Raw genomic sequence first — 27,872 nt, 5'->3', positions numbered from 1 at the left:
GTCACTTTACAGAACGGACACAGAATGCACATGCTAAAGAACGTTACCCGTTATTTTAGCCTTAAACGTTGTTATATTGCACAAATGGCGCGCCATAATAATATTACGTAAAAAAATTCACATTTAATTGAAGGTTTTTTTTTCTTTAAGTGTACATCAAGAAGGAGAAATTTGCGAACCATAAAAATATATATTTTATAAGAAAAAGAAATAAGTTTTCATGTCCAAGATATGCGTGTTTAGCGTTTGTTATCAAGGATAGTTCCATTTTCCAGTAATAGGGGTAGGCTATAGTATATAAAATATGATTACAAAACTAATGATTATATTCATAAAACGGCGTTGCAACAAAATATGTCGTCTGCACAGATCCACGAACATTTCGGAAGCTGTATGAGTCATATACACGTGCTCATATAGATCGTATTTATTGAGGCTTTTTGGAATATATATAGGAGGATACGGTATTAATGTTATAGGGGTCATCTTTCGTAACAAATTGAGGGGGCCAGTGTCCCTGTGGTAAAACGGTAGTCCTAACATACATAAAACATGAGCTTCGCTAAAATTAAACAAAGGTCGTTGGTATGGCCCCATATTTCCAGAAGGTTGAATAATGGCCACTATATAATATGTTCAAATTCAACAAGCTTTCGCGACTAAAACCTTTAAAACATTTTTCCCACTTAGATATCAAATTGCATAATTTAAGCCTCTCATCGATGACTGATAAGAAGGAGGAGGTAGTGAGAATGTGATGGGATGGATGCGACTCATTTGGCACACTTTGATGAGCATTCACAAGGATGTCGTTAGGAAAATATGTAGGCCGATGTTAATATGTTGTTGACCGCGGTTCGAAAACACTGCTATCAGTTCCGATATTGTTGGAATTAACCCCTATATATATATATATATATATGATACACACACACACACACATATATATATATTTATATATATATATATATATATATATATATATATATATATATATATATATATAATTGAAAATCGTAATGAGTTGGAAAATCAAGAACAGTGAAAAAACTTCCAGCCTCCACCGGGATTCGAACCCGGGCCTATTTACATCCACAATACGGTTGTAAATACTTTTCTCTTAATAAGTTTAATCGTTTATCCACACTGCTTATAACACATCCTGACATCTGGCAAAATTGTCAGGAAGTACTCAATAGAGATTTGAAGGAAGACACATATGAACGTTATACAGACAACTTTACACAAAAAGTTAGACACCTGTTTATATAGAGAGCAAAATCTGTCGAAAAACCAACATTATTGGTTAATAAATGTCGCAAAGAGACAATGCGTTACTTTTTCGAATTTACATGACTATATACAAAAAGAAAATCAGCTACTTAGAACTGACATTATATTAATCATGAGAATATGTTCTCAAAGTTCATAAGAGGGTGAGTTGAAGCAGCTGTTCTCGTTTTATAACTTAAATAATAAAATCATACATGGCATTGATCCACTTTTAACGATCGAGATTTCACCCAAGGAAGCAACTGATTTTTTGTGTGTGTTTCCTAAGTAAATACAAATGTTTTATGGAAGTGTGTACATTTAATAAGTCAAAATAGGTTCAAGTAGCTGGTAATTAATTTTAGAACGAGTTCATGACATGGTGCTATACTTTCATTATGCCGACCTGATTCTTAGTACATAGTAAGCTATTTCAAGTGAGTTACAAAAAGTTGAATTCCTGATATGAAATGTTAGCAGTCCAAAACATATTAGTTTCGCCCGTTATGTAGCCTTTGTGGGTTGGGGGGGGGGGCTGGGGATCTGACAAGGAAAAAATATTGAAGAATGTTAAAACTGTCTTTTATAACTTCACTTTACATTATGTAGTGTTTAAAACACACAACATGTTTAAAGACAAGACGATACACAGGAAAACGTTATAGTTATAGTTATCCCGGAATTGCGCTAGAATTGACGACGGCATCAGGTAAACACGGCAATGAAAAAAGTTGAAGCATTACATCAAATGTGTGGGTTTTACTGGTTAATAATTCGCGATATTTACAGAAGCCATGTTGCGATATATGGAGACAGTGTTGCCTGGTTGTAACCATGTACAACGCAAATTTAATGGGCCTGTATATGGTACTGAGTTATAGCGTATTTGTGACGTAGGTCTATATATATAAGTCTTACATTAAGTCTTACATTCAAAAACTTACATGACATGACACCGGCTTATTTGGCAGAATTACTGACCATACGCAGTAGTTGGCGCACCCTTCGCTCAAATGCAGTCTCCACCAACCTATCGGAAAAAACCAAGTTACGGCGGCGGCGATAGGGCGTTCCATGCATGTTTGCGCTCCACGTTTATGGCAAGCCATGTGGGACAAACACTGCATAATACATCCGCGTATTAATTCGAATATATACGCGTATTAATTCGAATATATATATGTGTTGTACATGTGTAAAGTTTCGCTTTTTAAAGCGATCTCGCGAGCCCGCCAAGACATTTATCGTTGGTATATGTACACAGCAAGAGCGGAAATGTTTTTTCGTGTATATTCTAATTAATCCGTGCATATATTGGATTTAATCCCCATATGTATTTTATTTAATACGTGTATATATTCGAATTAATACGTGTATATATTCGAATTAATACGCGGATATATTGAAGCCATATGATTGGCTAATAATATATACGCGTATATATTCCAATTAATACGCGTATAAATTCCAATTAATACGCGGATATATTATGCAGTGTTTGTCCCACATGGCTTGCCATACACGTTTGTGGAATACCTTACCACAGCCTCTTCGTGCACTTGAAGTCTCATCTCAAACCTTCCTCTTTGCTAAGTACTTTAACAAGTAATTAGTAGTGGTTTTTCTCTGCATTCTTTGTAAAGCGCTTTGAGATATCCATTATGGAAAGCTCTATATAATTTTTTTTATTATTATTATTATTATTATTACTACTACTATTATTATTATTATTAATATTATTACTATTATTTTTTATATATATTTTTTTTATAATAGTTATTATCATATAGCCCTACAGCAGGCAGCTGGGTGTAATATTCTCCCCGTGTTGCCATGCGAATTTCTTGATTGAGGTAGCATACTCCAATTACTTGCCCCCATTGACTTAGACGCTAAATCATCGAAGTAATGTGGTCTGTAAGTCCTTGTAGAAGTTCTCAGTAGTTAAACTTTACCCCCTCACTGATTAGCAGACACGATACCCATTCATTACACCTTCACGTTTCTGTATTATAACCATGTAAACATGTCAGTTACGTGAGCTCGACGTTTTCGTCATTTGTAAACAAGCCTCTTTCCTCACCAGTAAACAATTTTAGTTCGCTGCTATGAGAAGGCCTAAAGTTGTCTATAATTGCTTAAATTTACCAAATTTTCGCACCATATGTACTTCTTTGTACTCTGACATCGAAGACACAAAAGGCAGATCCTGTTTGGTAATATAATGAAAAAGATTTTCTCCTGTTGCATTTCGGCACTTTTTTTCCGAGGAGGAGACTCGGGCGTATTGAAATCGACCCTAATATAGGAGTATACAACCCTCATGTTCAGTCTTTACAACCAAGCAACTGTTGGTTTATCTTAAAATCATGACTTTATTTGTTGAACGATTGGGTCGGAAGTCCCAGTCAAAATTGATTCTCAATCTTGAAGAGATCTTTTTTCTTTTTTTTTTTGATCTTCCGAGAAGAGAATTATTTAACGACAGTGCGAAAGTATGTTACATCAATTTATCCATGTAGGTTACAAGGATAAGTATATAACAATAGGCGCCAATAAGTCAAGACTCGTGGTTTTATTTAGGTTTTATTTAGCCCCCGTGTGTCCATTGTTGGGTTTTACGTCTTCGATACGATATCACTAGTCGTTACGTAGCAACGGGATAGATGGTTCATGATCTCAGTATAGTTTGACATAAACGTAAAGTCAATTTTAAAAGAAATTTCCTGGATTGAAAGGATGACTTTGTGCACAAATATTTTTGGTATGTTATAGACTGTTAAAACACATAAACATGAACACTCCAGGTTGTACATCGATACCACTTTTAATTTATCAAAAATGATTTTTGTTTAAACATCAGAGAGTCATTAGTTAAAGTGGCTGGACTAGTAGACCAAAAACACTGACAATAAGGTCAGTTTCTCAAATGTAACACAGCACGATGTATTGAAGTCCACTAGCCTAATTCACTTAGCCAAGTGGAGACGGACTGTGTGTGTAAGAGTGTGTCACTGTGGTTCGGAGGAGAAGGGGAGGGGTTTGTGTGGGCCTGTACCAGATAAGATTAGGGCAGATAAGATCGAATAGAGAACCAAATTTTCGTGGGAGGGGAGTTGGGGGGGGAGTTGGGGGGGGGCGTGCAACTATCATGACATCGATATGTATCATATATGCACGTTGACATGCTAATTAGAAAGATAAACAATTATAGGCCTGTCGTTAATTTATATTCCGAGACATTGATTTATCACATTTTCATTTTGTGTACTATACACTGTGAAATTCCTAACTCACGGTTTATCCGGTATTTGCCGTGCTGGACCATATGTCTATTTGTGTGAACTGGCGTGCCTGTTACTGTTAGTGGATTTTTGCTGAGCACACAAAGATTTGGTTTTAAGAAGGGGAAACAGCTGTTAACAAACCGATTATCTATACTGCAAAAACTTTTTATCGGTAAATATCTGACATCAGGCCCTTTAACTTTTAATGATTTGATTTAACACGATCTTAAAAAAATAAAAGAGGGCCAACGGGAGATTTGGCGAGCGGTGGGGAACTTACTGGGGGGGGGGGACTTTCAAAGTGTACTTTTAATTTGCAAAAGTATTTAAGAAGGCAACTTGAAAAATATTTTCTTAAATTAAGCATGACATAAGCGTTTTTAAATTATTTTCCTTTTTCTTTGAAATCCTCCAATGTTGTTTACATATAAAAGGCTTTGAATTTATGTCAGCATAGTTTGGTAATAAAACAGACGTGTACCGTGTACTCTCCAAGTCTTTTGTAAAAGAGCCTTTCATACAATACACAATCGAGTTCTGACTGCAACCTTTCTAATATTTTTCAAATCCATTGGCATCGAATTCTATTGTGAGATCAGGGTAGGTAATTCCCAACACACATTGTTTTCCAGCTCAACAAGGGAATCGTTACAAAGGAAATATGGAACAAGTACGTATTACTGACTCCGTAGAATGCGGGTAACTTTTCTGCGGTCCCTTTGAAGTTTACCGATTTATTACCATGGTGGGCGGGGCTTCTTCTGTTTTATTGGCTTCACATCAAAGGCCTCATACCGACACCGTGAAATAGATACGTTTGTCAACGGTACAAGTGAAAGAGTTGCCAAGCAAAGCTAAATTTGCTTGATATATAAAATATATTCTATTTGATGCATCAAAAACAATTCGTTAATTGAATTAAAAATATTATCCTATTAAATCTTAAAATATAACTTAACTTGCATTATTTGATTTAAATACAATACATTTTATTTTATTTTATGAAATCATAATAATTGGCAACATTATCTCGTTTTCTGTGATAATCACTTCCCCTCAATCAGAATGCAACCTACCACGGTTCAGGTTTGCTCCCTTTTAGCCTTGAATTGTCGAAAAGCTTTTTTATATGTTGCCACAACGAAGCAAAATGTGTATATCAACTGATCTTGTTCAGTACACGCAATCTTGTTTCAACTGCGGTACATTTTAGTGAGAAATGTCTACACCATTCAATACAATCGAATCGTAAGTTGTAGATGTCGTGTGAAGCTATGGATCGATTGTGCGGCAAGTCAAAAGCGTTCGTTCTGTGATCAACTCATTCATCATTCAGTGCACAGTGTTGTCAGTGGAATAAACTTGGTGAACTTGTCACTGGGAGTCATACACTCTCGGGAGTTGAATGGATCACCTTTTGTTGCTAATATCTGGGAATATATTTGCAAGTTCGTACTCATCATGGTAACAGCATGAGTTTTTATTCTCTTTCTATTATTTTTGTGATTTTCACGCAAAGCTGCCATGCCACATCATTCGAAAAACCATCTGAAGATGTAGCCGAGATCGAATTGTCGCTGTATAGTTCAGAAGAATATGCCGAATTCCCTATCACTACTGACACAGTAGAACTTAGAGGGTTCTATTCGCCTGCAGGAACCAGCAACCCGGCTGAAGGGGATCTCATTCAGGTTTGTAGACTATAGTATATGAATAATGATCTTATTCTCTTTCTCAAACTCACTTTGCTTTGGTGCTAGGCTAATAGTAGAATCAAGTTTTTCTATATATCGAAAAACAAGTTACCTTTCATTTGTAAATGCCTACTGTGAAGCATCATTAAAAGCTGTTGTGTTAGTTACTAACTAAACTTTGGCCCTGTAAGGCCTATAAATTGTAGTTAGTGATTTACAATTAGCACTTCAGTGTATCGGTCTATTACATTACGGTCCAACAGTGGGAAGTTACTACAATAAGGCAAGGTAGGACTAAGCTCTATTAATATAAGCATACTATACATAGGCTAGGCTTAGAAGCAGTTAGTGATTGTGTTACTGTTAGGTGTCAATTACAATGCATTAGTACTGTACTAGCCTGTTGTTGGTTTGCAGAAATGTGGTAAATGACAGAACCTGATATGCACCTTCACAGTATAGTAAAAGCTTCATAATTGACGCACCTTCATAATTGACCCGCCTTCAATTATTACTAGCAACGGTACTACAAGTACGCAACCTAAACATTTTACAGCAAAGCAGTGTTACATACTTTATGAGTTTGATCCCTTTCAGGTATGTGGTGATCAAATTGTGGTTTTGTTTAAGCTTTTAACACCCTCCCCCCAGTTTTGCACAAATTTTTGGCATTTGAAAATCTTACTCCCTAAAAGTAACCAAAATTACCTCAACACGATACCACTAATCTCTGGGACCTGACATGTCTGAGCTTAGAGGCTCAGAGCATAGCAAACAGCATCCAAAGTCAGTGGATGAATACTTACACAAAATTACTGTGAGCTTTCGACGAATGTGTCAATTTTGGGGTATAAAAACTTGACACGTCAGACATTGGTGAAATTCTGCTCAATTGTACGTTGCGTAGGCACAGAACAATAAATATTTTGAGATCATTGCATTTTTGAGGGACTACACGTATGAAAAAAGCATACAGTTGAGTGATTTGGATTTTTCCTTGATAGACATCGTTGATCAAATCCTTAAGTGCGTCAATTATGAGCCCACCATGCTACCACACTATGCTCTAACACACACTTGGCCTACAGCACTTGCACTGGACAGCAGAGATAATGTACTGTTTTTTGGGGGCATTTTCTAGAATTGTGTGGCCTTAAAAAACATCATCTTTTAATTAGCTGTCTGTAAGACTTTTATGGTCAAAAAATGCATTTTTGCCAATTATGTGCAATGACCAACATTTTGCATCGCAATACAAGTATGTACTGTAGGTATCTTCAATTCTCGTACCCAGCTATTTATTTACTCTTGTGAAATGATAAAAGCAGCTACATTTTTTGGGGGCTTTTAAATACATTTGACTGCTCACAGAAAAGCCTTTGGGTTGATCTGTCAGTGGCTGAATTCTTTCTGCAACTTTTGTGCTGTTTACAGTTTGTTTTTGGGGCCTTTTTTTTTTGGCAGACATGTATCATACATTAATGATCACCTGGTATGCACATTAAACTGTGCGGTCTACATACATATATTCAGCATGTAAAAGATGGAGGTCCTAACTCTTTTAGTAAGCTACTTATAAAATAACGATACAAACAAGAATCATTTTAAGGAGCTAGATCGTTTTATTGCTCACTGTACTCCATAACAAACCAAGTGCCGAGCCTCCAGTGCGACCATATACGGTGACGCTATACAATAATACAACAATCATAACAGTAACAATCGCCCCAATACAATCACCTTTCGATGTGGGCCCATACATACATGTACTTTATGCTGGCAAGTTTATATTGTAACTTGATCTCTGAGGCCTGTTTGCAAGATATATACTCAGATATATGCATAATTACTATGAACATGCCTACGAAGCCCAGCTCAGTGATATACAGTACTGTATCAGTACAAGCAGACAGTACAGAAATAAATGATTCCAATTACTGGGTAATTCAGACATTTCAGTATATATCTAAGAAGATAAATCACTGTGCCCAAGCTGTTTCAATTCTTTCAGGAAATGACTGCAGATTTCAGTAGAGTGGGGGGTGGGGGTTCTTACTCTTCTTTAACAGGTTCTTTGCCAAACGGAGGTGGCCTACCCAAAACCTGTTGTTTGTGTCTAGTATGCCAAGATATCAGAGAAACCAATATATACTATAGTAATTGGTTTTCCTAGTAGTAGGTTAGCCTAGTCATCTCCAAATTATATCCTTAGTTCTAGAATGAACTACTGTATCTTGCCTACTGTTGGCCAAATTGATCCCTGTGCAGAAGGTTTTACTACTACGTAATGTTACTACAAATTAAAGAAAAAGTAATGAAAAAGAAACTTTCTTTATCATGTAGAAATTCAATGGAATGTTATTGTATTTAGTTCTTGTTACTCTTAGCTCCACCTGCTTGGAACTCTATCGACAACAAGCCTCACACTGATGAGATTACAATGGAATGTGAAATGTGCCTTAAGGGTTTAAAATATTTGGTAATTTTATCGCAAACTTTTTTTTAGCTCAGCAGAACAGAAAATTGTAATTATCCCAAAACCCTGTTACAAAGTCTGTATCTTTGAGTAATAGAGGAAGGAGAACTCATTAAGTCCAATCGTTTTAACATGAATTTTATGACCGTTATTATATAAAATTGGTTGATAAGAAGAATTTTGTCTGTCCCTCAGAACTCCTCGTCTATATTATTGGATAATTTTTTTAGATGTTATTCCATCGTAATATATCCCATGTCAGTTGTCAGCTTCACCAGTCATGTTTAATATATCCATATGTACTGCTGTTAAGGTTGCATGGTTGGCATTGAACATTAAATTTTCCAATTTCTTTGAGTGCATAAGATGAAAAAAGTATTGCAGCATTTTAAGAACAGGATCAAGCTTAAATTTATTCTTCCCCTCATGGTTCTCACTGTACCTCTGTAGGATCAACTCTCATTTGGAGTAATAATTATTACTCCTTAAAAGTAACGGACCAAATTTATCCGAAAAAGCTGCTTCGATGTGCAAATGTGTGATATTATGGAGATTCGTGACTTGCAGAGTCATGGTCATGTTGTATGGTACCTGAGAACATATAACTTACAAATTTGACTCCATCAATTCCGTTCAGAGCCAAAGCAATGATTTCAAATTGATTCTGTTTTAAGACTTTGGTATAGGTTTGCTTTGTCATGAAATATTCTGTTTGTGTTGTTGGGGGTGGCTTTACTCTTATCTCAGAAACTAAGGAATTTTTGGGGTTGTGTGTGTTTATTGTGGTAGAGTCTCTCTCTCTCTACTGACCAGTTACAGTAGGAGTAACTCAGGACTGAACTTCTCATGGAGGATTTAACAAACCAAAGAAGCTCGTAAAAAGTGGTGAATTGGTAACTTGGAAGCCCAAAAAATTCCGCCACTGTGGTCGTTCTATAATTTGGATGCAATAGAGTTGAATGAATCACAAAGAGATTGAACTAATGCCAACCCACTTTGCATTGATTTTCATCAACATTTTATCAGTTTTATCGAATCCCCTCTTCATTTCAGAATAGCTTTAAGAGTAGTTGTCTTTATTACATTGTCACATACTCCCGAGCACTGTGAAAGTAACAGTGACTTAAGTTGGCAATGATAAACTTTTATTTGCTGTATGATGCAAAAATTCCATAAAAGTTTTGATTATATATGTATGACAAACTTTACGTAGCAATTTCATTTTAAACTTTATTTAAAGAAAAGTACCTTGAAAATTGTGATATGCATTCGAACTCGCATGTTTATGTTTTATGTGCTCAATGAGTATATATTATATAATATTAATATTTATTGGGCCATGAATTTCTTTGCAGGAAATAGCATCATTTATTCAATCATCAATAACTTTCATTTGGTGAAGAAGAAAAAAAATTGATATATACTTAAAGCTATTTGAGTAAATGAGTAACAAGTCATCCCCAATTTGTTTTTTGTGTACAAAAGTAACAAAACCACAGTAATTTTAAAGTTTTTGTTGAAAAAAAAAAATTGTTTTTGATACTCAAAGCTAGTTGTGTAAGTGAGTAACAAGTCATCCCCTAATTTTTTGGGGGGTGTAAAAGTAACAAAACCGTAGTAATTTTTGGAAATTTGTTTTGGTGTAAAAAAAATTACTTCAGGATCCCCCCCCCCACACCGTAGTCAATGCCATATCGATTTCCTCAGGGAATACTTCCAGAATATGAAATATGAAAGAGTGTTATTCTTTAACCCTCATATGTTCATGGTTTCCAAAGTCAGTCCTGAAATATTTCAACATGCCAATCTGTGTGTGTGTGTGTCATCCTGATAAATTGGCTGAATATGGTGCTCAAGCAGACCAGTATTTCAAGCTGTCAAATTCTGGGTGAATTTTGTAGTTATAATTGACCTGTACAGTATATCCTCACTGCAGCTTTGCAAATTTACAGAGCTGTACATCTATGGTAGCACAACAGCTGTTTTGACAAAATGTAAATTTATTCGGTAAAGTAAGAAAGAGTACTGCCACTGTACATCTTAAAATATTTTATGATCTTGCTATAGCTAGCAGCTGCAGTCACTTTCTTTAGTTAAAGGCTCAAGTTCGACGAGGTGCTAGTAGTACTGTGGGCAAGTATATTAGTTTTGTTATCATCAGTTCTCATTTAAATTAGTTTTGGTAGCTAAGGAAATTGCTCCCTGAAACTCAAATTCAATTACAGTGGCTGAATAAAAAAAAAAAAAAATAATACTATACTTAATAAATTGTAACTTTTTATTAAGTACTAATGACTGTCTACCCTATAGTGTAAAAGCCTCTTCAATCATCTTCTTGATGATGATGTGGAATTACAGTAACCACCTTTCATGATGAGACAGATGTTATTGTTTCCTCAAGAGATGAAGATGCCTCTTGCGAAAACATACCAGAGATTTTAGGACAACGTCTTAAAGGGACACGGTGTAACCTTATCTCTTTATTGATTGGTTAAGGATTGATTTTTTTTAAATCTATGGAAATTGATTTTGTCATATAATTCAATTTTTATCAGAACCAAATATTACTCAAAGTAAGCCTGTAAGATCACTTTTAATCAAACTTAACATACTGTACATGATTCCTACAATTTTACACCAAATTATGAAGGTAAATGAGAAAATAATTAACGATTCAGTTTGTGTCTGAACAGTTTTGTCTCTCTAGTCGCGTTTTCACATTACATTAAATCACATGTAAACCAAGCACATTTCCAAATTGCAAATTCTTTTGACTTCAGATGAAATGAAGCTTTACTAATTCAAGCTTGTTTACAACTAAATTGAACTTTTTGTGGGATTTAAGAATTAAATATTAGCACTGACAAAATTGTCAGTTATTTTTTTTTGGTCTTGTATAAAAGTCAGATTGGTTGGTAATTTTTCCAAAACCTATCAAAAAATGACTCAAAATTTGGTTGCATTTGATCAAATTATTAGACACGCTGCTAGATTTTTTGGGGGCTTTGTGAGGTTTATATGAGTGAGTAAAAATTACTGAATTTGATTCATTTGTCAGAGTCTTTTCTCCCGGACGTTTCACACAGCATCATCCTCATATTTAACAGGGAATTAAATGTTTAAAAAGAAAACTGACATTTGCTCACTAATTGAAATGAAACCTTGCCTCCAGAGACAAGCTGTAATAATGACCTGCATTTTTTAAAGAATGTTTTGGATGAAGCAACATCAAAATTTACGTCCATCAGAATTAAGCTCAGAAAGCTCCTTTAAAAAGATGTCCTGTAACAAACATGATACATGATACATCGGTGCAAAATTTAAATAAAGCTGTACGGATTAAAGCTGTTAATATCGGGCGTGTGTTCTTAGATTTATCGACTATAGGAAAGGGTATACGATGCGATGAGTATTGCTGGTAACATCTGTTTTTGATCACGTCATATTAACAAGATCACATTTCTACCTAGTCTGTGTATGTACATGAATATATATATACTGTATGCATGCTGTACACATATTAATTCCTGAAAGAGTTATGATACATTGATGATCATGAGAAATTACATGAATTATATATGAGTTTGAGACTAAGTACTGTTTCCTTAATAGAAATACGGCATGGTTTATGGTTTACCAATTGAAGGAGAGAATAAATTACTGAAATGTCAACTTGCCAGTTTTTTTCTTTGTAACAAGTTTGAAACATAAAACTGATATATAATTCTGAAGCAAAAAGCAACAAAGAGGAAAAGATGGAGACCTGTACTTAACTGAAATATCATTAAAGTCAAATGTCTCAAGTTACTCTCGTATCTGTTTTGCAATTAAAATTCTTACCAGCAAAAGAATTGAAGAAAATATCAAATTGAATTTGAAAATACTGTACTTTATCATATACTGATAATTCTTGAGGGAATTTAGAAAATATTTTTTATGTTAAACAATATTCCAATAAATTAATACAGATTAAACAAATATATCAAGTCATTAATCTCTTACATAAATTTGGCATTAAAATGATAATTGGCACAAAAACTGTATCATTGGTTCCTTGCTTTTTGCAAAGCAAGGAACCTATGCATTCAACTTGGCGTGTGTGTGTGTGTGTGTGTGTATGTGTGTGTGTGTGTATGTGACGCTTGGCTTGTGTACACGATATCTCAATAAGGAAATGATGTATCATGATCAAACTTATTGGGTGGATAGCCCATAGTGAGAGGAAGATCCCTATTGTTTTTGGTGCTCGCAAAGGTCACCAAAGGTCAGTTAGATGCCAAAAACCAATATATTAAAAACAGCAATAACTCCCATTGACAGGGTCCGACATGGTTGATATTTTGGGAGTAGTTGTGAATGGGGTAAGGGATCATTTCCAAACATAACGGTAATGTGATCGAAGGTCAACAAAGGTCAATTAATGATAAAAAACTAGTATTTATGCGATAACTTGAGAACGAAATGTCCGTTAGGGTTGGGAGTTGCTTTAATGTTATCCAATTGTCGACCCGCATCTGGGTGACCCTTGACCTCAATTTGACCTCTGGTGACCTTTACGTGTTTTTGGGGATTTTTACAGTTTTGATGCTATTTTCAGATGTCAAAGGTACCTTCTGGTCATAAATGTCAATAGGTTGACCCCGTGTGACCTTTATGTGCGAAGTTATATCGGGTCAAAGTTTTTCGGTCGGAGTTAGGATGGTTGTACAGACTTGTCGTTTTGTTTTTTGGAATCAGGAGATTAAACTACATCTGAAACCAAGGTCAAAAGGTCAAAGGTCACATTAGAAAAAATGTGCTTATTTTGGGAGGAAACGAGCAAAAAAGAAAATGTTTGGTTTTGATGCTAGATTTGGATATCAAAGGTACCTTCCGATCAAAAATGTCAATTGGTTGACACCCGTGTGACCTTCGTGTGCGAAGTTATACGAGGTCAAAGTTAATTTTCAGACATTTAATGCAACAACTCCCAGTTCCAAGGTGTGACATGGTTGATATTTTTGGACAAGTTGCAAATGGTATAGGGGAATATTTTCAAACATAACGGTCATGTGATCCGAGGTCACCAAAGGTCAATTAATGTTAAAAAACTAGTATTTTGGGGGTAGAAAATGGGCAAAGAAAAAAATGTTTCAATTTGTATAGTTTGATACTCTATTTAGGTCTTATCAATCAAAAATGTCAATAAGTTGACCCAAGGTGACCTTTGTATGTTAAGTTATATGAGGTCAAAGTTAATTTTCAGACATTTAGTGTAATAACTCCCAGTGCCAAGGTGTTACACAGTTGATATTTTGAGACAAGTTGCAAATGGTATAGGGGAATATTTTCAAACTTAACGGTCATGTGATGCGAGGTCACCAAAGGTCAATTAATGATAAAAAACTAGTATTTTTGCGATAACTTGAGAACAAATTGTCCTTTAGGGTTGGGAGTTGCTTCAATGTAATCCAATTGTCGACCCGCATCTGGGTGACCCTTGACCTCAATTTGACCTCTGGTGACCTTTTCGTGTTTTGTGGATTTTTACAGTTTCGATGCTATTTTCAGATGTTAAAGGTACCTTCTGATCATAAATGTCAATGGGTTGACCCCCATGTGACCTTCGTGTGCGAAGTTATATGAGGTCAAAGTTAATTTTCACACATTTAATGCAATAACTCCCAGTTCCAAGGTGTGACAAGGTTGATTTTTTTGTAGTAGTTGCAAATGGTATAGGGGAATATTTTCAAACTTAACGGTCATGTGATACAAGGTCACCAAAGGTCAATTAATGATAAAAAACTAGTATTTTTGCGATAACTTGAGAACAAATTGTCCGTTAGGGTTGGGAGTTGCTTCAATGTAATCCAATTGTCGATTCGCATCTGGGTGACCCTTGACCTCAATTTGACCTCTGGTGACCTTTTCGTGTTTTGTGGATTTTTACAGTTTTGATGCTATTTTCAGATGTTAAAGGTACCTTCTGATCATAAATGTCAATGGGTTGACCCCCGTGTGACCTTCGTGTGCGAAGTATGAGGTCAAAGTTAATTTTCACACATTTAATGCAATAACTCCCAGTTCCAAGGTGTGACAAGGTTGATATTTTTGGACAAGTTGCAAATGGTATATGGTCATGCTCTATTTAGGTCTCACCGATCAAAAATGTCAATTGGTTGACCTCCGTGTGACCTTTGTGTGTGAAGTTATGTATACAAGTTCAAAGTTAATTTTTAGACATTTAATGCAATTAAATCTCAATGCCAAGGTGTGACATGGTTGATATTTTGGGACAAGTTGTGAATGGGGTGGTGGAACTTTTTGAAACTTAAAGGTCATGTCATCTGAGGTCACCAATGTTATCATATCTGTTGACACGCTTGTAGGTCTCATATATTTCTTACATTTTCGATGCCGTATTTAGATCTCAAAAGTGCCTTTTGAACAAAAATCCGATCACATTTTGTGATCACAAAAGTGTTGGCTATAGTGTTGGTTACTTTATGGGAACATGTAGGACCACAATTACTAGGACTATTTGAGCCCAATCTTGCTTGATAATATTATGTGTATTGTCATATACCCCAAGCAAGGAACCACAGTGCCCTTGGGCTCTTGTTTTTACTTCACAATTATCCCTCCAATGTGGTAATATGTAAGACCTTGTGATTCATGTAGTCCTCACCATTAGAGTACAAGTGTTATGAGAGCATAGATGTGTGAATAATTTGCCCTTGTTTTGATTCTATATCTCCGACTTCATCATTGGAATGCTGTTGGTCAGGTATTGCTCTGTTTTATCGATGAGAGTCCGAGGAGGTGACCAGGTCTATAAGTGTGTGAAACAATTTGCTTTGCTGTTAGTGGAGTCAGTACTGTACATCATTCCATAGGATATTACAGGTCAGGTGGACCAATCAGAAAAGGATGTATGTCCCATGTGACCTCTTAAATCCTTGCCATCATAATTGACAGTTTAGTTCTAGGTGATTACGATGACATGTTTCCACAAAAAAAAATCTTTTCACTAATTATCACTACAATTTAACATCAAATTCATTCTTGTGTTTAGACTGGACTGAAATTGCATGTGAACAGTTTGTTTAACTTTAATCTGATATTTTGTTGTGACAAAGTTTGCGATGGTTTTTTTTCCCCCCTCTCTTTTAATAACATTGTCATGGTAACTTTACCCAATTGAATATTATGATTTGATAGTACAAAGTCATTCTCATGGGGCAAATTTGGCTTTAAATTTTCTGTTTGGGTTGGTTGCAACTTGCACAGTACAAAAACCTGTAATTGTGTCAAAGTGAGCCCCTTTGTTCCAAAAAAGGTTTGATGATGTCATCTGTGTTTTGTCATCAAAGATGAAGGAATTAAACTTTTAACCATGATCTTCTTGGAACTGTTATCTTATCTGATTTAAGACTTGTACCCTGAAGAAGCCTGCCTAAAGCTGATCACTGCAAATACCATCCTAGTTTAAAAGCCCTGCATTAGTAATAACCCTTTTCTTGTGCACACATTATAATGTCTCTCTCTATCTCTGTGTGTGTGTGTGTGCGTGTGTACACTTGTGTGGGTGGATTCCATCCAACAGTATAAAAAAATGCACTGGTGTCCAAACTAAAAAAGGTGCTTTGCAATTTACCCCATATGTAACTGAAGTATTGTACTAGTAGACTTGACCTATTGTGCAGTACAACAAAGACCCCTTATAGTACAATAGCTGGGACTTAACAAAATTGAATAGTGTACCCCTAAGGAACTCAATGAAAGGCCTTTATTTTTGCCCTAGCACTGAATGACCTTGGTGAAAGAGAGATTTTTAACATGCATTCATTAAAGATAGGTCAAGTTTGAGAGGGGGGGGGGGGATATATTTCTAAGAATAGCAGAAGGGGTCTGCTTCTCATTGAGAGTATTAATGGAGCCAGTTTTCTGTCTCTGACCCCATTTTATAGAGCTGGTCTATTGGTAGAGATGGCATGATGATAACAAATTATATGCCAATCACCTTGGGGAAGGAAGAAGTGCATGTGGCACACTGTGCTATAGGAATAGGTCTCTGTGGTCTGCATTGCAATTTGTTGGTGTGTAGATGCTGGGATCAGACACACACACACAAAACTCCCCAAGAAACATTGGGCGATGGAAGGGAATGCAAAGAGGACACAAAAACAGTAATATTGTAGGGAGTTGTGTCTGATGGAACAAGGACTGTTGCCCTCATTAGCGTTATACAGGCCTACAAATTTAGCCACCAAGAAATGTTAGTGGTTAAATATATTCACTGGCTAAAATCAAGTTGCCTCTGGCATTTTGCTTAATAGCAACATGGTCATTGGTTACTGTATAGGACTACATGCAGTACTGTATATTGGAGGAGACCGGTTTTCGGTGATAACGCAGATAGCGCAGTAATGTTCGGCTTATATGATAGGTAAGGAAATCATAGTTATTTTCCTGCTGCCCGATTTACTACATGTATGGCTCTTTAATCTACTGGCAGCAAATGCCAGTGCTTTTTTGGCTCTACTGGAAAACATAAAAATCTACTGGCATAATGTTTAGCCAGTAAAGATAACCTGAATTAAGAGGCCTGCTTGCAGTGTTTTAAACAAAAATATTCTTAATTGAGAAGGAAACTAAATTGTCACAGAGTATTGAACAGCTGTAGACCCTATAACTACAGATGAAAATCTTACTCTTATCCATCATCAGAGAAACTTCCATATTTCGTAGATTCGTCAATGAAAGAACCCATTACAGAAAATGTCATACAGAAGTGAAGTAACATGTTTAAAACCCTTGGTGGCTTTGATGATGTCAGATTTAATTGTGACGTAGGTCTGAATGTAGGCAAGTTACAGTATGTATATCTTGTTCAAAACTAAACCAGGGAGTTTTGTAGCTTTCTAAGCTGAACCCAGTGGTGTTTCACTCTTACTATCGTGGAAATATGTAATTCTATATTTTTTAATCTTTTTTTGTGTGTACAGGTTTACACAATTAAATCATCGTTGTTGGTGGTTCAGATATGAGTTTGGGTGAAGTACTGATGACCTTAAGTTGGTAAAAAGTACATTAAGAGACTAAGATAACAACAACAACATACAAGTGGTTTTATCAAATGAAAGCAATGTCGGAACTATAGACTTGTTATCCTTCTCTCAGATCTGTATGCATTATTTGGTTTTCATGGCTCTTAACCTTCACTATGCTAGCCTAGCAAAGCTCAAAGCCCTGCCAAATTCTGCCCTGTATCCTTGCATATATTGTTAGCGCTCGGCCGAAAGCAAACAGAATCTCCCCCCAAGTACACTTTCCTCCGAGTGAAAAGAAATAATTCGAAGAGGAAATGAAGCTATTTGCTTTATCCCCGATGGTACCTATTTACTCAAGATCTCGAAGCATTTGTGGACAGAGGTGTTAAATCTTACAGAAAAAAAAGAACGAATAGAGAAGGAAAGAAGAAAAAAAACAACAGAAAGGCAGAAGAGAACTGCATGGATAGGCAACTTAGGTAAAAAAGAAGAGAGTTAAATATAAACTGGGTTAATTATCTGCATATGGGTAAGAACATCTGGGAATGCACGAGTACAATTTCAACTACTCTGAATATAAGTAGAACATATGTCAGCTGCAGCTCACTGTGTAAGTATATATAACAAACAAACAAATAAAACAAAAATGACGAAAAGTGAATTGCGTTGCATCGCCAAATTGTAAATTAATTTGGAAATTATTGTACAATCTCAGCATATTTGGAAAAGGGTTTGAAATTATTTTGAACATAATAGACTTCATCCCACAAAAAATGTTATTATGTTTAAAAGAGAAAAAAAGCTTGCCATGTTTGTGAACAGATTTCTTCAGATAAGATCAGGTATAAAAGCTGCAAGTTTAATACTATGCCACAATGCCAAACAGATCACGCTGGAGTGCTTTCGTTAGTCTTGTTTAGTTGCCTCCGTTGTGTATTGTTTAGACAAATTCTGTAACTGTTAGAAAAACTTAGTGTAAATCAATGTGAAACACTTTGAAGCAGTCCTCCTATGTTGCCTATAGTCCAGAATACATGAAAATACTAAAAGCAGGTGTAATCATTTTAGTATCATTAACTTGTAAATAGGGCTAATGCTAGCCATTTGCAACAAAAAGATGCTTAAATGTTGTGTAATTTATGTCATTTTTCTTCACTTTCCTGTCTTCTCACAACTGATGCACTCCCACTAGAGTGACCTGGTGTCGTTTTAGTACTGCCCTACTCTTACCAGTGTCCAGTCCATTCTTGACTTCCCCCTCCCTGATCGGGTAATTGATAGTAGTCAGACATAGAATTTAAATTTATGCAAATCCATTGCATGGAGCAACTAAATCCTCACACAATGAGTTCTTCAGTACTGGCTTACTGCACAGCCACATATGGTGAAATATGATACAAACTTACAATTTCCCCCTACTTTATAACATTGGGCATGTCTAAATCCCAGGGTGACCTTGTGCATGTTCACGACAAGGATTAATACTGAAATTACAGTTTCATCTTCTGTTATAGTTAATCTCCACAGCCCTTAATCCCCTCATCACTCTTTATTCCTTTCATCTTACCTCTCCTTTGTATCTATTTTTTGCTCTATTAATTGCTCATTTGTCCAGTTTAACTGTCTGTCCATCTCAGTGTCTCTTAATTAATGTGTCCTTTAGTTTGTTTCGGTTTCAGTTAGCCTCTGAAGAAGATCCTGCTGTGCTGTGATCAAAATTATCAGGCCCTCTAACTTTTGCATTTTTACCTAACCGGGCTTTCTTGCAGTAGATTAGTAGTCTGCGAAAAGCTTCATTTCTCTTTGGCTTGCATATTTGTCAGGAGTTTCATTAACAGTGCTCTGCCCATGCAGCCTCCTTGGCAAGGAATATGATTTTTAACTCTCTCATGCATACTGTGGTATAAGTTAGTAGTTAGTCACTGCTTGTTCAACTATCATTGCTTGACGTGTATTCAGTTTTTCATTAGGGAGTGCGTATTTCTTAGGAAACATTCAATGTCGAAGATGCCGAGAAAAACTGATGATTTTTGGATGACTCAAGCACTCAAGGTTGTTGAACTTATTTGCACATGATTATATGAATTATTTGTGAGTTTTACCAGAAAAGGAAATGTTATTCGTCAAAGATCGGTGCAACATGTATCATGTTTAGGAGTTTTGTATTACTCTTGTGCGTTTCCATGAATATTAAAACAAGAAGAATTGATATTAAAACAAGAAGAATTGATGTTTCCTTTTAAATCCTCATGTTTTCAGTCTCCAATGTATAATTGAATCTTCCATTGTTTTGACAAAGAATATCAATAATACATCAGTTAATCGTGTAGTGGGGATATTGTAAAATTGTTTGTACAGAAATAAGAGAAATATTCTGTAATCACGACAACTGCAACCAATATTTTATCATAACTCTATTATTATTATTTTTTTTTTTGGGGGGGGGGGCATATCTAAAGTATTTACAACAAATGCACCGAAATGACAAGATAACTTTGAACCCCTGAAAATCGTCTAAGTTTATGGCTCTTCAAATATAAATTGCACAGTAGCCCCAAATGTTAATGTTTAGCTGCCGACCTGATTCTTACAGAGTATAAAGTATGCGTGACAATAAGGATTATCCTATTATGGATGTGTGGCAGATGTCGGCTAGGATTTCTAAAAGTTTTGTAAAAGCAACACGATGGTAAATCACAAGAATGTTTAATCATTATAAAAAAACAAGCTCTCACAGAAATGAGCTTCTGTTGAAGCATACAGTTTTGTGATGGTTAGCGCACAACCAACCACTTTAAGTTATTTTAAAATGGTGCAGTGGAGCATCACATCGATAGTTAGTTTCAATAGCTTTTGTTGTCTATTTTGCTGTACTTACCTGATGCAATATTAATAAAAGGTTATTTGTAGACTGTAGTTATTACCTTGATTATTGTTTTATAGGTTTCAAAAATTTCAATACCTTTTGTTTTTTTGGTTACTTGCCTTAGGCTGGCAAAATAACCTATAGATGCAGTGATAGTTGGCAGGTGTGTGGGTGTGTATAGGACACAAGATAAAAGAGGGAATATTTCAAAACTAAATCCAACATTTTACCAGACTACGTGACCTGTGGGTCTCCTGAATAATGGGTGTTAAGAAACCTTAACTTGTGGCAATTGAAGACCTGATATAAGGACATTTGAAGTCGCCAAGTAGAGGTCATAATGTGATAATCTTAGTTCTCTATCTCATGAACTGTGGAAGTAAACTATGTTAACGTCGATGACGACGGTATTAGCCACTCTGGTTAGCCATCCATACCAGATGAGATCTGATGTAATATGGAAATTGTTTTGTTTGTTTTGCTTATTAATTCTAGCTGTTAGCATACCAAATGCAATGTATTTGATGAGAGTATCATTGGGCCTGCACACTAGTTCCAGATCACACATAGAACTTGCAAAATTAACACAGATACAGGACTTACATACTCTCCAAATCAAACCATTTGTGTGAATATGATTTTGATCTGGATGAGACGGACAAGTAGATTTTAATCTGGGCTGAGAGCATGTAGGGTCGCACACTGATTTGCAGGTCTTGTTTCATAACCTTTTCTTTTTCAATTCTTTCTACTTTCATTTTTCATTTATTTCTATTCTTACTTATTTTGCACTTATTTCTTTGTTTTCTATTGTCAGTAAAAGGTAGAGGACAGCTGGTACCTCAAGTCTAACTGTATAATGTTAAAAATGCTGCCATATAACCTGCTTAAATACTGCAGTATATATGCCAGAGAGCGTGTATTTACATGAACCTGTAACATAGGAGTTCACATAAGGTACTACTACACCGCCACCAGATCGATCGATCAACAGCAATGTCAGAAACTAGTGTTTGTTCAACTTTTGCTCAATGCGCTCGATGATGTCGGTTAGCAGACATACATGTGTATGAGGTTTGCACTCCTGGGATTTGTGTCCTTCAAATGTGGGGTTATTTTCACCACAATTACAAGTTCAAACCCAGCATATCTCCATGTAGGACCCCTTAGTACTTTTTTTTTTTTTTTTTAAATATTAAAAAAATCCTGAAATGTTTGAAAGCCATTACAAGGGAGGTAAACAACAGGGCTGGTTTAATCGACTCATTATTGGGTATCATTGCCAGAGGCCTCGTTGTTGTCATCCTGGTTTTTGTGGGCCTGGAATCTAGGTTACCAGTTGTGGGCAGTGATGATAACTTGAACCACTTGTCTCTCAAAGGAACTAACGTCCTCGTCTCCCGTTTCCTCAAGTGTCTGTCACGCAAAGATTCCATTTAGTCAAAAAAACTTGTTCTTTGTTTCTTTTGATCTTGTTGGGCTTCATTGTTTTGTTCTCCAAACAAGAAGGTCTTTTGATTGTTTCAAAAGGTAAGTTTGAGGTCAGAGATATATATTTTCAAGTACAGTAGCTACTGTACATTTTACTGACATTGTGTTACAAAGCATAGTGTTACAATAGATGCCCAAGCTGTTCTTAATATACATATAGGTAAATGAGCAAAGGAATTTATAAAGTAGAATGCCTGGTGTTGATATTGTATAATAAAAAGTCCACAGTTGCTTCTTTGAGAGAGCACAGAATTGTTAAAATTCTGAAATTTTGGACACTCTTAAAATACATAGGTAAATGAGCAAAGGTATTTATAAAGCAGAATGCCTGGTGTTGATATTGTATAATAAAAATCCACAGTTGCTTCTTTGAGAGAGCATAGAATTGTTAAAATTCTGAAATTGCTGGACATTTTCAAAGTGTCGTATTTCTTTCTACATTTTTCATAGCACTCCTCTTTCCTCGATTTCTTTAAATAATGTTATGCAATATTGGTTGAAACTTTCACTGACAATACTGTGAGGGTTTTTATCATATTTACAGTCCTGGTAGAAAAACATGGACAGCCCTGGATTTAATATTTACTTCTTTCATCTACTGTACTACCTGAAGGTATCTTTTCCAAACACTCACATCCCCACCTGTCTAACAACCAGCCTACAGTAAAGAAGGTTGATAAACATTCACTTCTATGCTTCCACTGACCCAGTTGTGGTCACTACCCACTTCCTGATTCTTACAAAATGACCAATCTTAATTAGAACACTTTGGTTTCATCGGTTTAAAAGAAAGGTAAAAATCACCGCTGGGACTTTAGTGTGTCCTGAATCGATTTGATTTGCTCACTTTTTTCAAGCACTGCGATGATAAAAGAACATGGAAACTGAATTTTGTCGTGCCTGGCTTTCCATGCAATTTATGTCCCAGTTTCATAAGGTATTACCATAGGTTATGGATGTGTGAGATTGGTTGACTACTGTTTATTCATAACTCATAATTAAGGCTCTTTTCATAATTAATATGCATACTTGCTACATATGAAGCGTTTTATGCCTGGCTTTCCATGCAAATTTTTGTCCCATTCTCATTAGTTATGAAACCGAAGGTTATGGGGGGGGGGGGGTGAGATTGGAGGACTACTGTGTTGTCAGAACTCAGAATTGAGGCTTTAACCTTATGTCAAACCATTCTCTACATTTTTTTTTTTCCATTTAATAAGTCAACCCTCACAAATCATACAATTTAATGAGAACAACTAACTATTACGTCTCTACTCAAATTTATTACAAATTTATTTTATAAATCTACAGTATATAGTGGAAACCTGTTTTACATGTATGTTCTCCCCGGCCTCCCATACAAATGTATCTAGACATGACTGAAACTGCTGTTAAACCTGTTAACTTGACACTGAAATTAAGATGCGAATGTGATGAGCTGAATATAGGACAAGTTTGAATCATCACTCCCAAAATCTGCTACTGACATCTATCAAGACGTAAAGAAAAAAGAAGAATATATTTAAGAATTAGTAATAGAAGTAACATCTGGAAGAGAGGAAAATAGAATATAGTTAGAATACAGCAGAACTTCCTGCTGTCAAACGGCTCACAAAAAAGCACATAAAAAAAAAAAATGTACTGCTTTGCTTTTATGTCTATTTCTCTAGCACTCCCAGGTGACCCCATTTGATGGGGTCAGAGCCAGGGTTGAAATGTGACCAGCACACCAATATATTTCCTATAATTGGTTACCCCAGGGTGCAGCCACTCTGCAGGTTCTTTTGCATGCATACCTGAATAAAGAGGGGAGATAGGAGGCCAAATATTTTGATAAGTTGGAGGATAATATTATCAACCAATGATGATATGATGAAGATAGCATTGTTGTGTGGACTATTAGTATCTGTTGGAATCTTTGGCGAAGTAAATGGGTTGAGATATAAATGAGGTCCTTTTGTGTGTGTATGTAAATATATATAGATATATATATATATATATCTATATATATATATATATATATATATATATCTATATATATATATATATATTTATATATATATATATATATATATATAGATAGATCTATATAGATCTATATATATAGATATATATATATATATATATATATATATATATATAGATATCTATATATTTATATATATAGATATATAAATACCTATATTGAGCTAATTTAGGATTGGTGATATCAACAAGGGCGTCTCTTAATACATCTGTCTATACAATAAGTTAAAGGATATAACTAAAGGCACAAAATACATTTGGGAAGTTGTAAAATGTTACCAAGTATTCAGTAGGTTAGGCAGATAAGGCAGTGGTTAAACGTTAAAAGTGAGTAATTTAGGTAGATAAGGAAAATTGGATAACGATAGACTGGAGAGAGTTAAGTATCATCTTCCATAGATTCGCAAACCAGTAAAAGTTTGGGGTTTCAAGTTTGATGATGGTTTGGTTCCTATAAACTTCATAAGCAAGTACTACTTTCATGGCTTTTAGCTGGCTGAGCTGAGGCATAGATTCCAACTCTTTGTGGAGGCGTATGATCAAAACAAACCATATTATGAAGTCCTACCTATGATTCCGTTTTTCCATTAAAATATCTTTCCAACTTAATACTGTAATGCTCACATTTTAAAAATCATTCTACTTTTCATTTTCATTGAAAGACTTGAAGTGACGTAGGAAATTCTCCCTCCCTCCCCTTCTCCCAACTCCCTTCCCCCTAAATCTCTTTTCTCCTTCCTCCCTAAATTCCTCTTACCTCCCTCATCCTTTTCCCTCCTATCTCTACCTACTTGCAATTTGCAATTTTTCAACACCCTCTTCCCCACATATATCACATGCTTTTAAAATAACAGTACATCCAACAACATGACATTTGCATGTTGTCCTTATTCTCTCTGGTGAGTCATTTAATGTAAAAAAAAATAGAAAAATTTAATTCCAAAGGAATTGAATGAACGTTCATGTACCTATATAGTCTGTTCAATTAAGGCTCTCTGATTCTAGCCCGATGGGAAGAAAGTAATCCGATCATTGTCGATAACTCGTAGCAATGTAATGAAACTCCAATCAAAATAACCATAAATGTTAACTTACACAGGGAAACATCAGTCAGGGAACATTTGGAGGGGATCCTTATGATCTTCGATTTTCATGCCTCGCTTTAAATTTACACATCTTACGGGATGAGTAATGGTGAACAAGACGTGAGTCAAAGCCTCCAGAGACTGTTGAGGTGTTGATTATATCGCTGGCGTTAAAGAGTGTAGCGCTGTACGTAGAGTATAGTGTTCCCCGGTAAGATATATATATGCTAGAAACCAAAAAGATTATGGTCTGAATGTAGATTTAAACTGTGCCCTGGATAGTTCTGCTCCGGCGAAAAATTGTGCGTTTCCAGCGACCAGCAACTTTGGTAGATAATAATCTTGTTTTTCACTACTAAGTCCTTTCTTTAAAGATGGCCAAAACTAGATTAACAGCTCGGTTCTATAAAGGACATTTTTCAGCTTGCACGCTTGCAATGCAGTGTGTTTCAGTTTGTAATACGTTTTAAATGGAATGTGTAATCATGTTCTCGTTATTCCATTCAAAGTTTTATGTACGTTAGTGTTATTCTGTATTTCAAGCTTCAGACTTTGGGTTTGGAATGTTCTTTTATTCCTTCACCATTTTCTAATAGCTTGAAATTTGCGCTGTGGTAATAAATTTTCTGATCCAGGCAGTGAGTTTGAAGGTGTTTGATTGATGTAACATTTAAGATTTGCTTAAATGGTTCTATGAAACCTGTTCAGAAAGGTTTTAGAAATCACCTCGCATCAGGCCCTCGTCATTTCTCCTTAATCCATCCACGGAAGAATCTGCTCGCAAAAGTGATGCTTTTATGAGTATCTCCTGTGACAACCTTGGCCTCGCAAATGTAAGCACTTATTCTGCTCAGAACTGTTTCTTTGACTTCCTAGAACATTTGCCTGACACATGAATCGCAGAAGACGAGAACCCTTAAACAAACAGATCGGGGAACTGTTTGCCTCATAAAACTGTTGTTAAATATCGACTGCAGTTTAAATAGTAAGACAAACATCCTCCATAACATGAAGTCTTAAAGTCATATCTGGTTGTAGGAAGTGTACATAAGAATTTTGATCAAGTTTTATTAGTACTGTCGAAAGGATGGACACAGTGAGAAGTAAAATCAGAAGTCATCGCAGAATCTCCACAGCATCGGCTTAGCATAGAAAGTGTGTGGGCGAACAAAGTTTGCCAATTTCTATCACTTTTGCGAAATATGCGGAGTATCACTCGTATACTGTAAACGATGAGTTGATCGAACGAATGACCGTTTCCCAGATTGCTTGGTCGTTACTAAATGAATATTAAAGGGGACGTAGTTTACTACTTCAGTTGTTCCTACAAATTTGGATTCATGGAAGTTTTCTGCATTGTAATGACATTTGGTTTTGATCGGTGTCACAAATCTGTCCAAATCAACCCAAAAAGGTGTTTGAGACCTGTCTATTAAGTTTCTCAAGCCCAACTAAATCAATTCAATTGGCTTTCAACTTGCTGTTAATTTTAAGCGCTCTGAGTGGCTGCAATTTTTTCCCTTGGTCTTTTGGCAGTTCTGAAAGTTTGTACTTTCCTGTCAATTGTATTCATTGTTGCCTCTAGCCGTCCCGAAGTAGATACCCTGTCTAACCAGAGAATTATATTCATTGTTGCCTAGATCCGTCTCGAAGTAGATACAGTACCCCATCTAACCAGAGAAATGTTACTCATACAGAGTAGTAATTCCCTGGTTCGAACAGAGGTTTGTTTTCTCTGTTCAAAAGATGAAATATCATAAGAAAAAAACAAGGGGGAAAAAAGCATGCCATCTTTCATTAGGGGGTGTCTTTGTCTGTAAACAGTTGTAAGTTATGGCTTTTATTCCAACATATTACACATGTGCCCTTTTTTTTCAGTGACCCACTTACCTATTCCTCTGAACTGAGGAGGAGGTCTATATCAGCATAAAATAAACGTTTTCGGATATAAAGAAGCAATATTCCTCCTCAGTTTTGGATATGTTTATTTTGGTTGGAAATGAGGTAGTAAAGTGATTGCTGTCTCAGTGAACCTTGTACAGTAGAACCAACACCATGCGTGCGGGACATAGGGAACTAGAGTCGAGTGTAGTAGAGCTGCTTGCATACATGGACAAGTGTGAGTAGTAATAAGATCCACGCTACAAAGTCAGTCGTCAATGATACTGTTTCAGGAGTAATCAAGGTCCTAAGAACAGTATAGTTCCCCAGAAATGATATTTTCTTGCCTTAGTTTGACGGATAGATTTGAAGGGTGGGAACATCAGGCCCTCTTTACATTAACCTACTGTATACACAGGCTCTTTGTAGCAGATGAGTAGTTTGATTACAGTTTCTTCTCTGTAAGATATATGATTTACTTCACAGTTCCTCTCTAACCTGCCTCTATTGTACTTATGCACTTAATCTACCTAGCTTACAATAATAATAATAATAATAATAATAAATGAGACTTATATAGCGCCAAATCAGTAAACAAAAGTCACTGCACAAGGCGCTTTACAAAGAAAGTAAATTAATTTACAAAAGAACAAGTGAAAAAATGGGTCTTAAGTAGACTTTTGAAAGTAGAAAGTTAGTTTATATATAGCATGTTCGAATGTGATCTGGTAACTTATTCCAGAGATAAGACCCAGAGTATTCG

The 27,872-nt window shown here is 35.8% G+C and overlaps 1 protein-coding gene across 1 annotated transcript in view; it reads left to right on the top strand.

Moving 5' to 3' along the window:
* Window positions 1–5,595: 5,595 nt before the first annotated feature.
* LOC139981695 (uncharacterized) overlaps window positions 5,596–27,872 on the top strand; it is an 84,411-nt gene continuing 62,134 nt past the window's right edge. The window contains exon 1 of the mRNA XM_071994301.1: window positions 5,596–6,250. Coding sequence (XP_071850402.1) covers window positions 6,032–6,250 — 219 coding nt within the window. The 5' untranslated portion in view covers window positions 5,596–6,031. The remainder of the gene's footprint in view (window positions 6,251–27,872) is intronic.

The sequence above is a fragment of the Apostichopus japonicus genome, chromosome 15 (assembly GCF_037975245.1).
Source record: "Apostichopus japonicus isolate 1M-3 chromosome 15, ASM3797524v1, whole genome shotgun sequence".
Lineage (NCBI taxonomy): Eukaryota > Metazoa > Echinodermata > Holothuroidea > Aspidochirotida > Stichopodidae > Apostichopus > Apostichopus japonicus.
The sequence above is the reverse complement of the archived record's forward strand: the minus strand, read 5'-3'. Positions and strand labels throughout refer to the sequence as shown.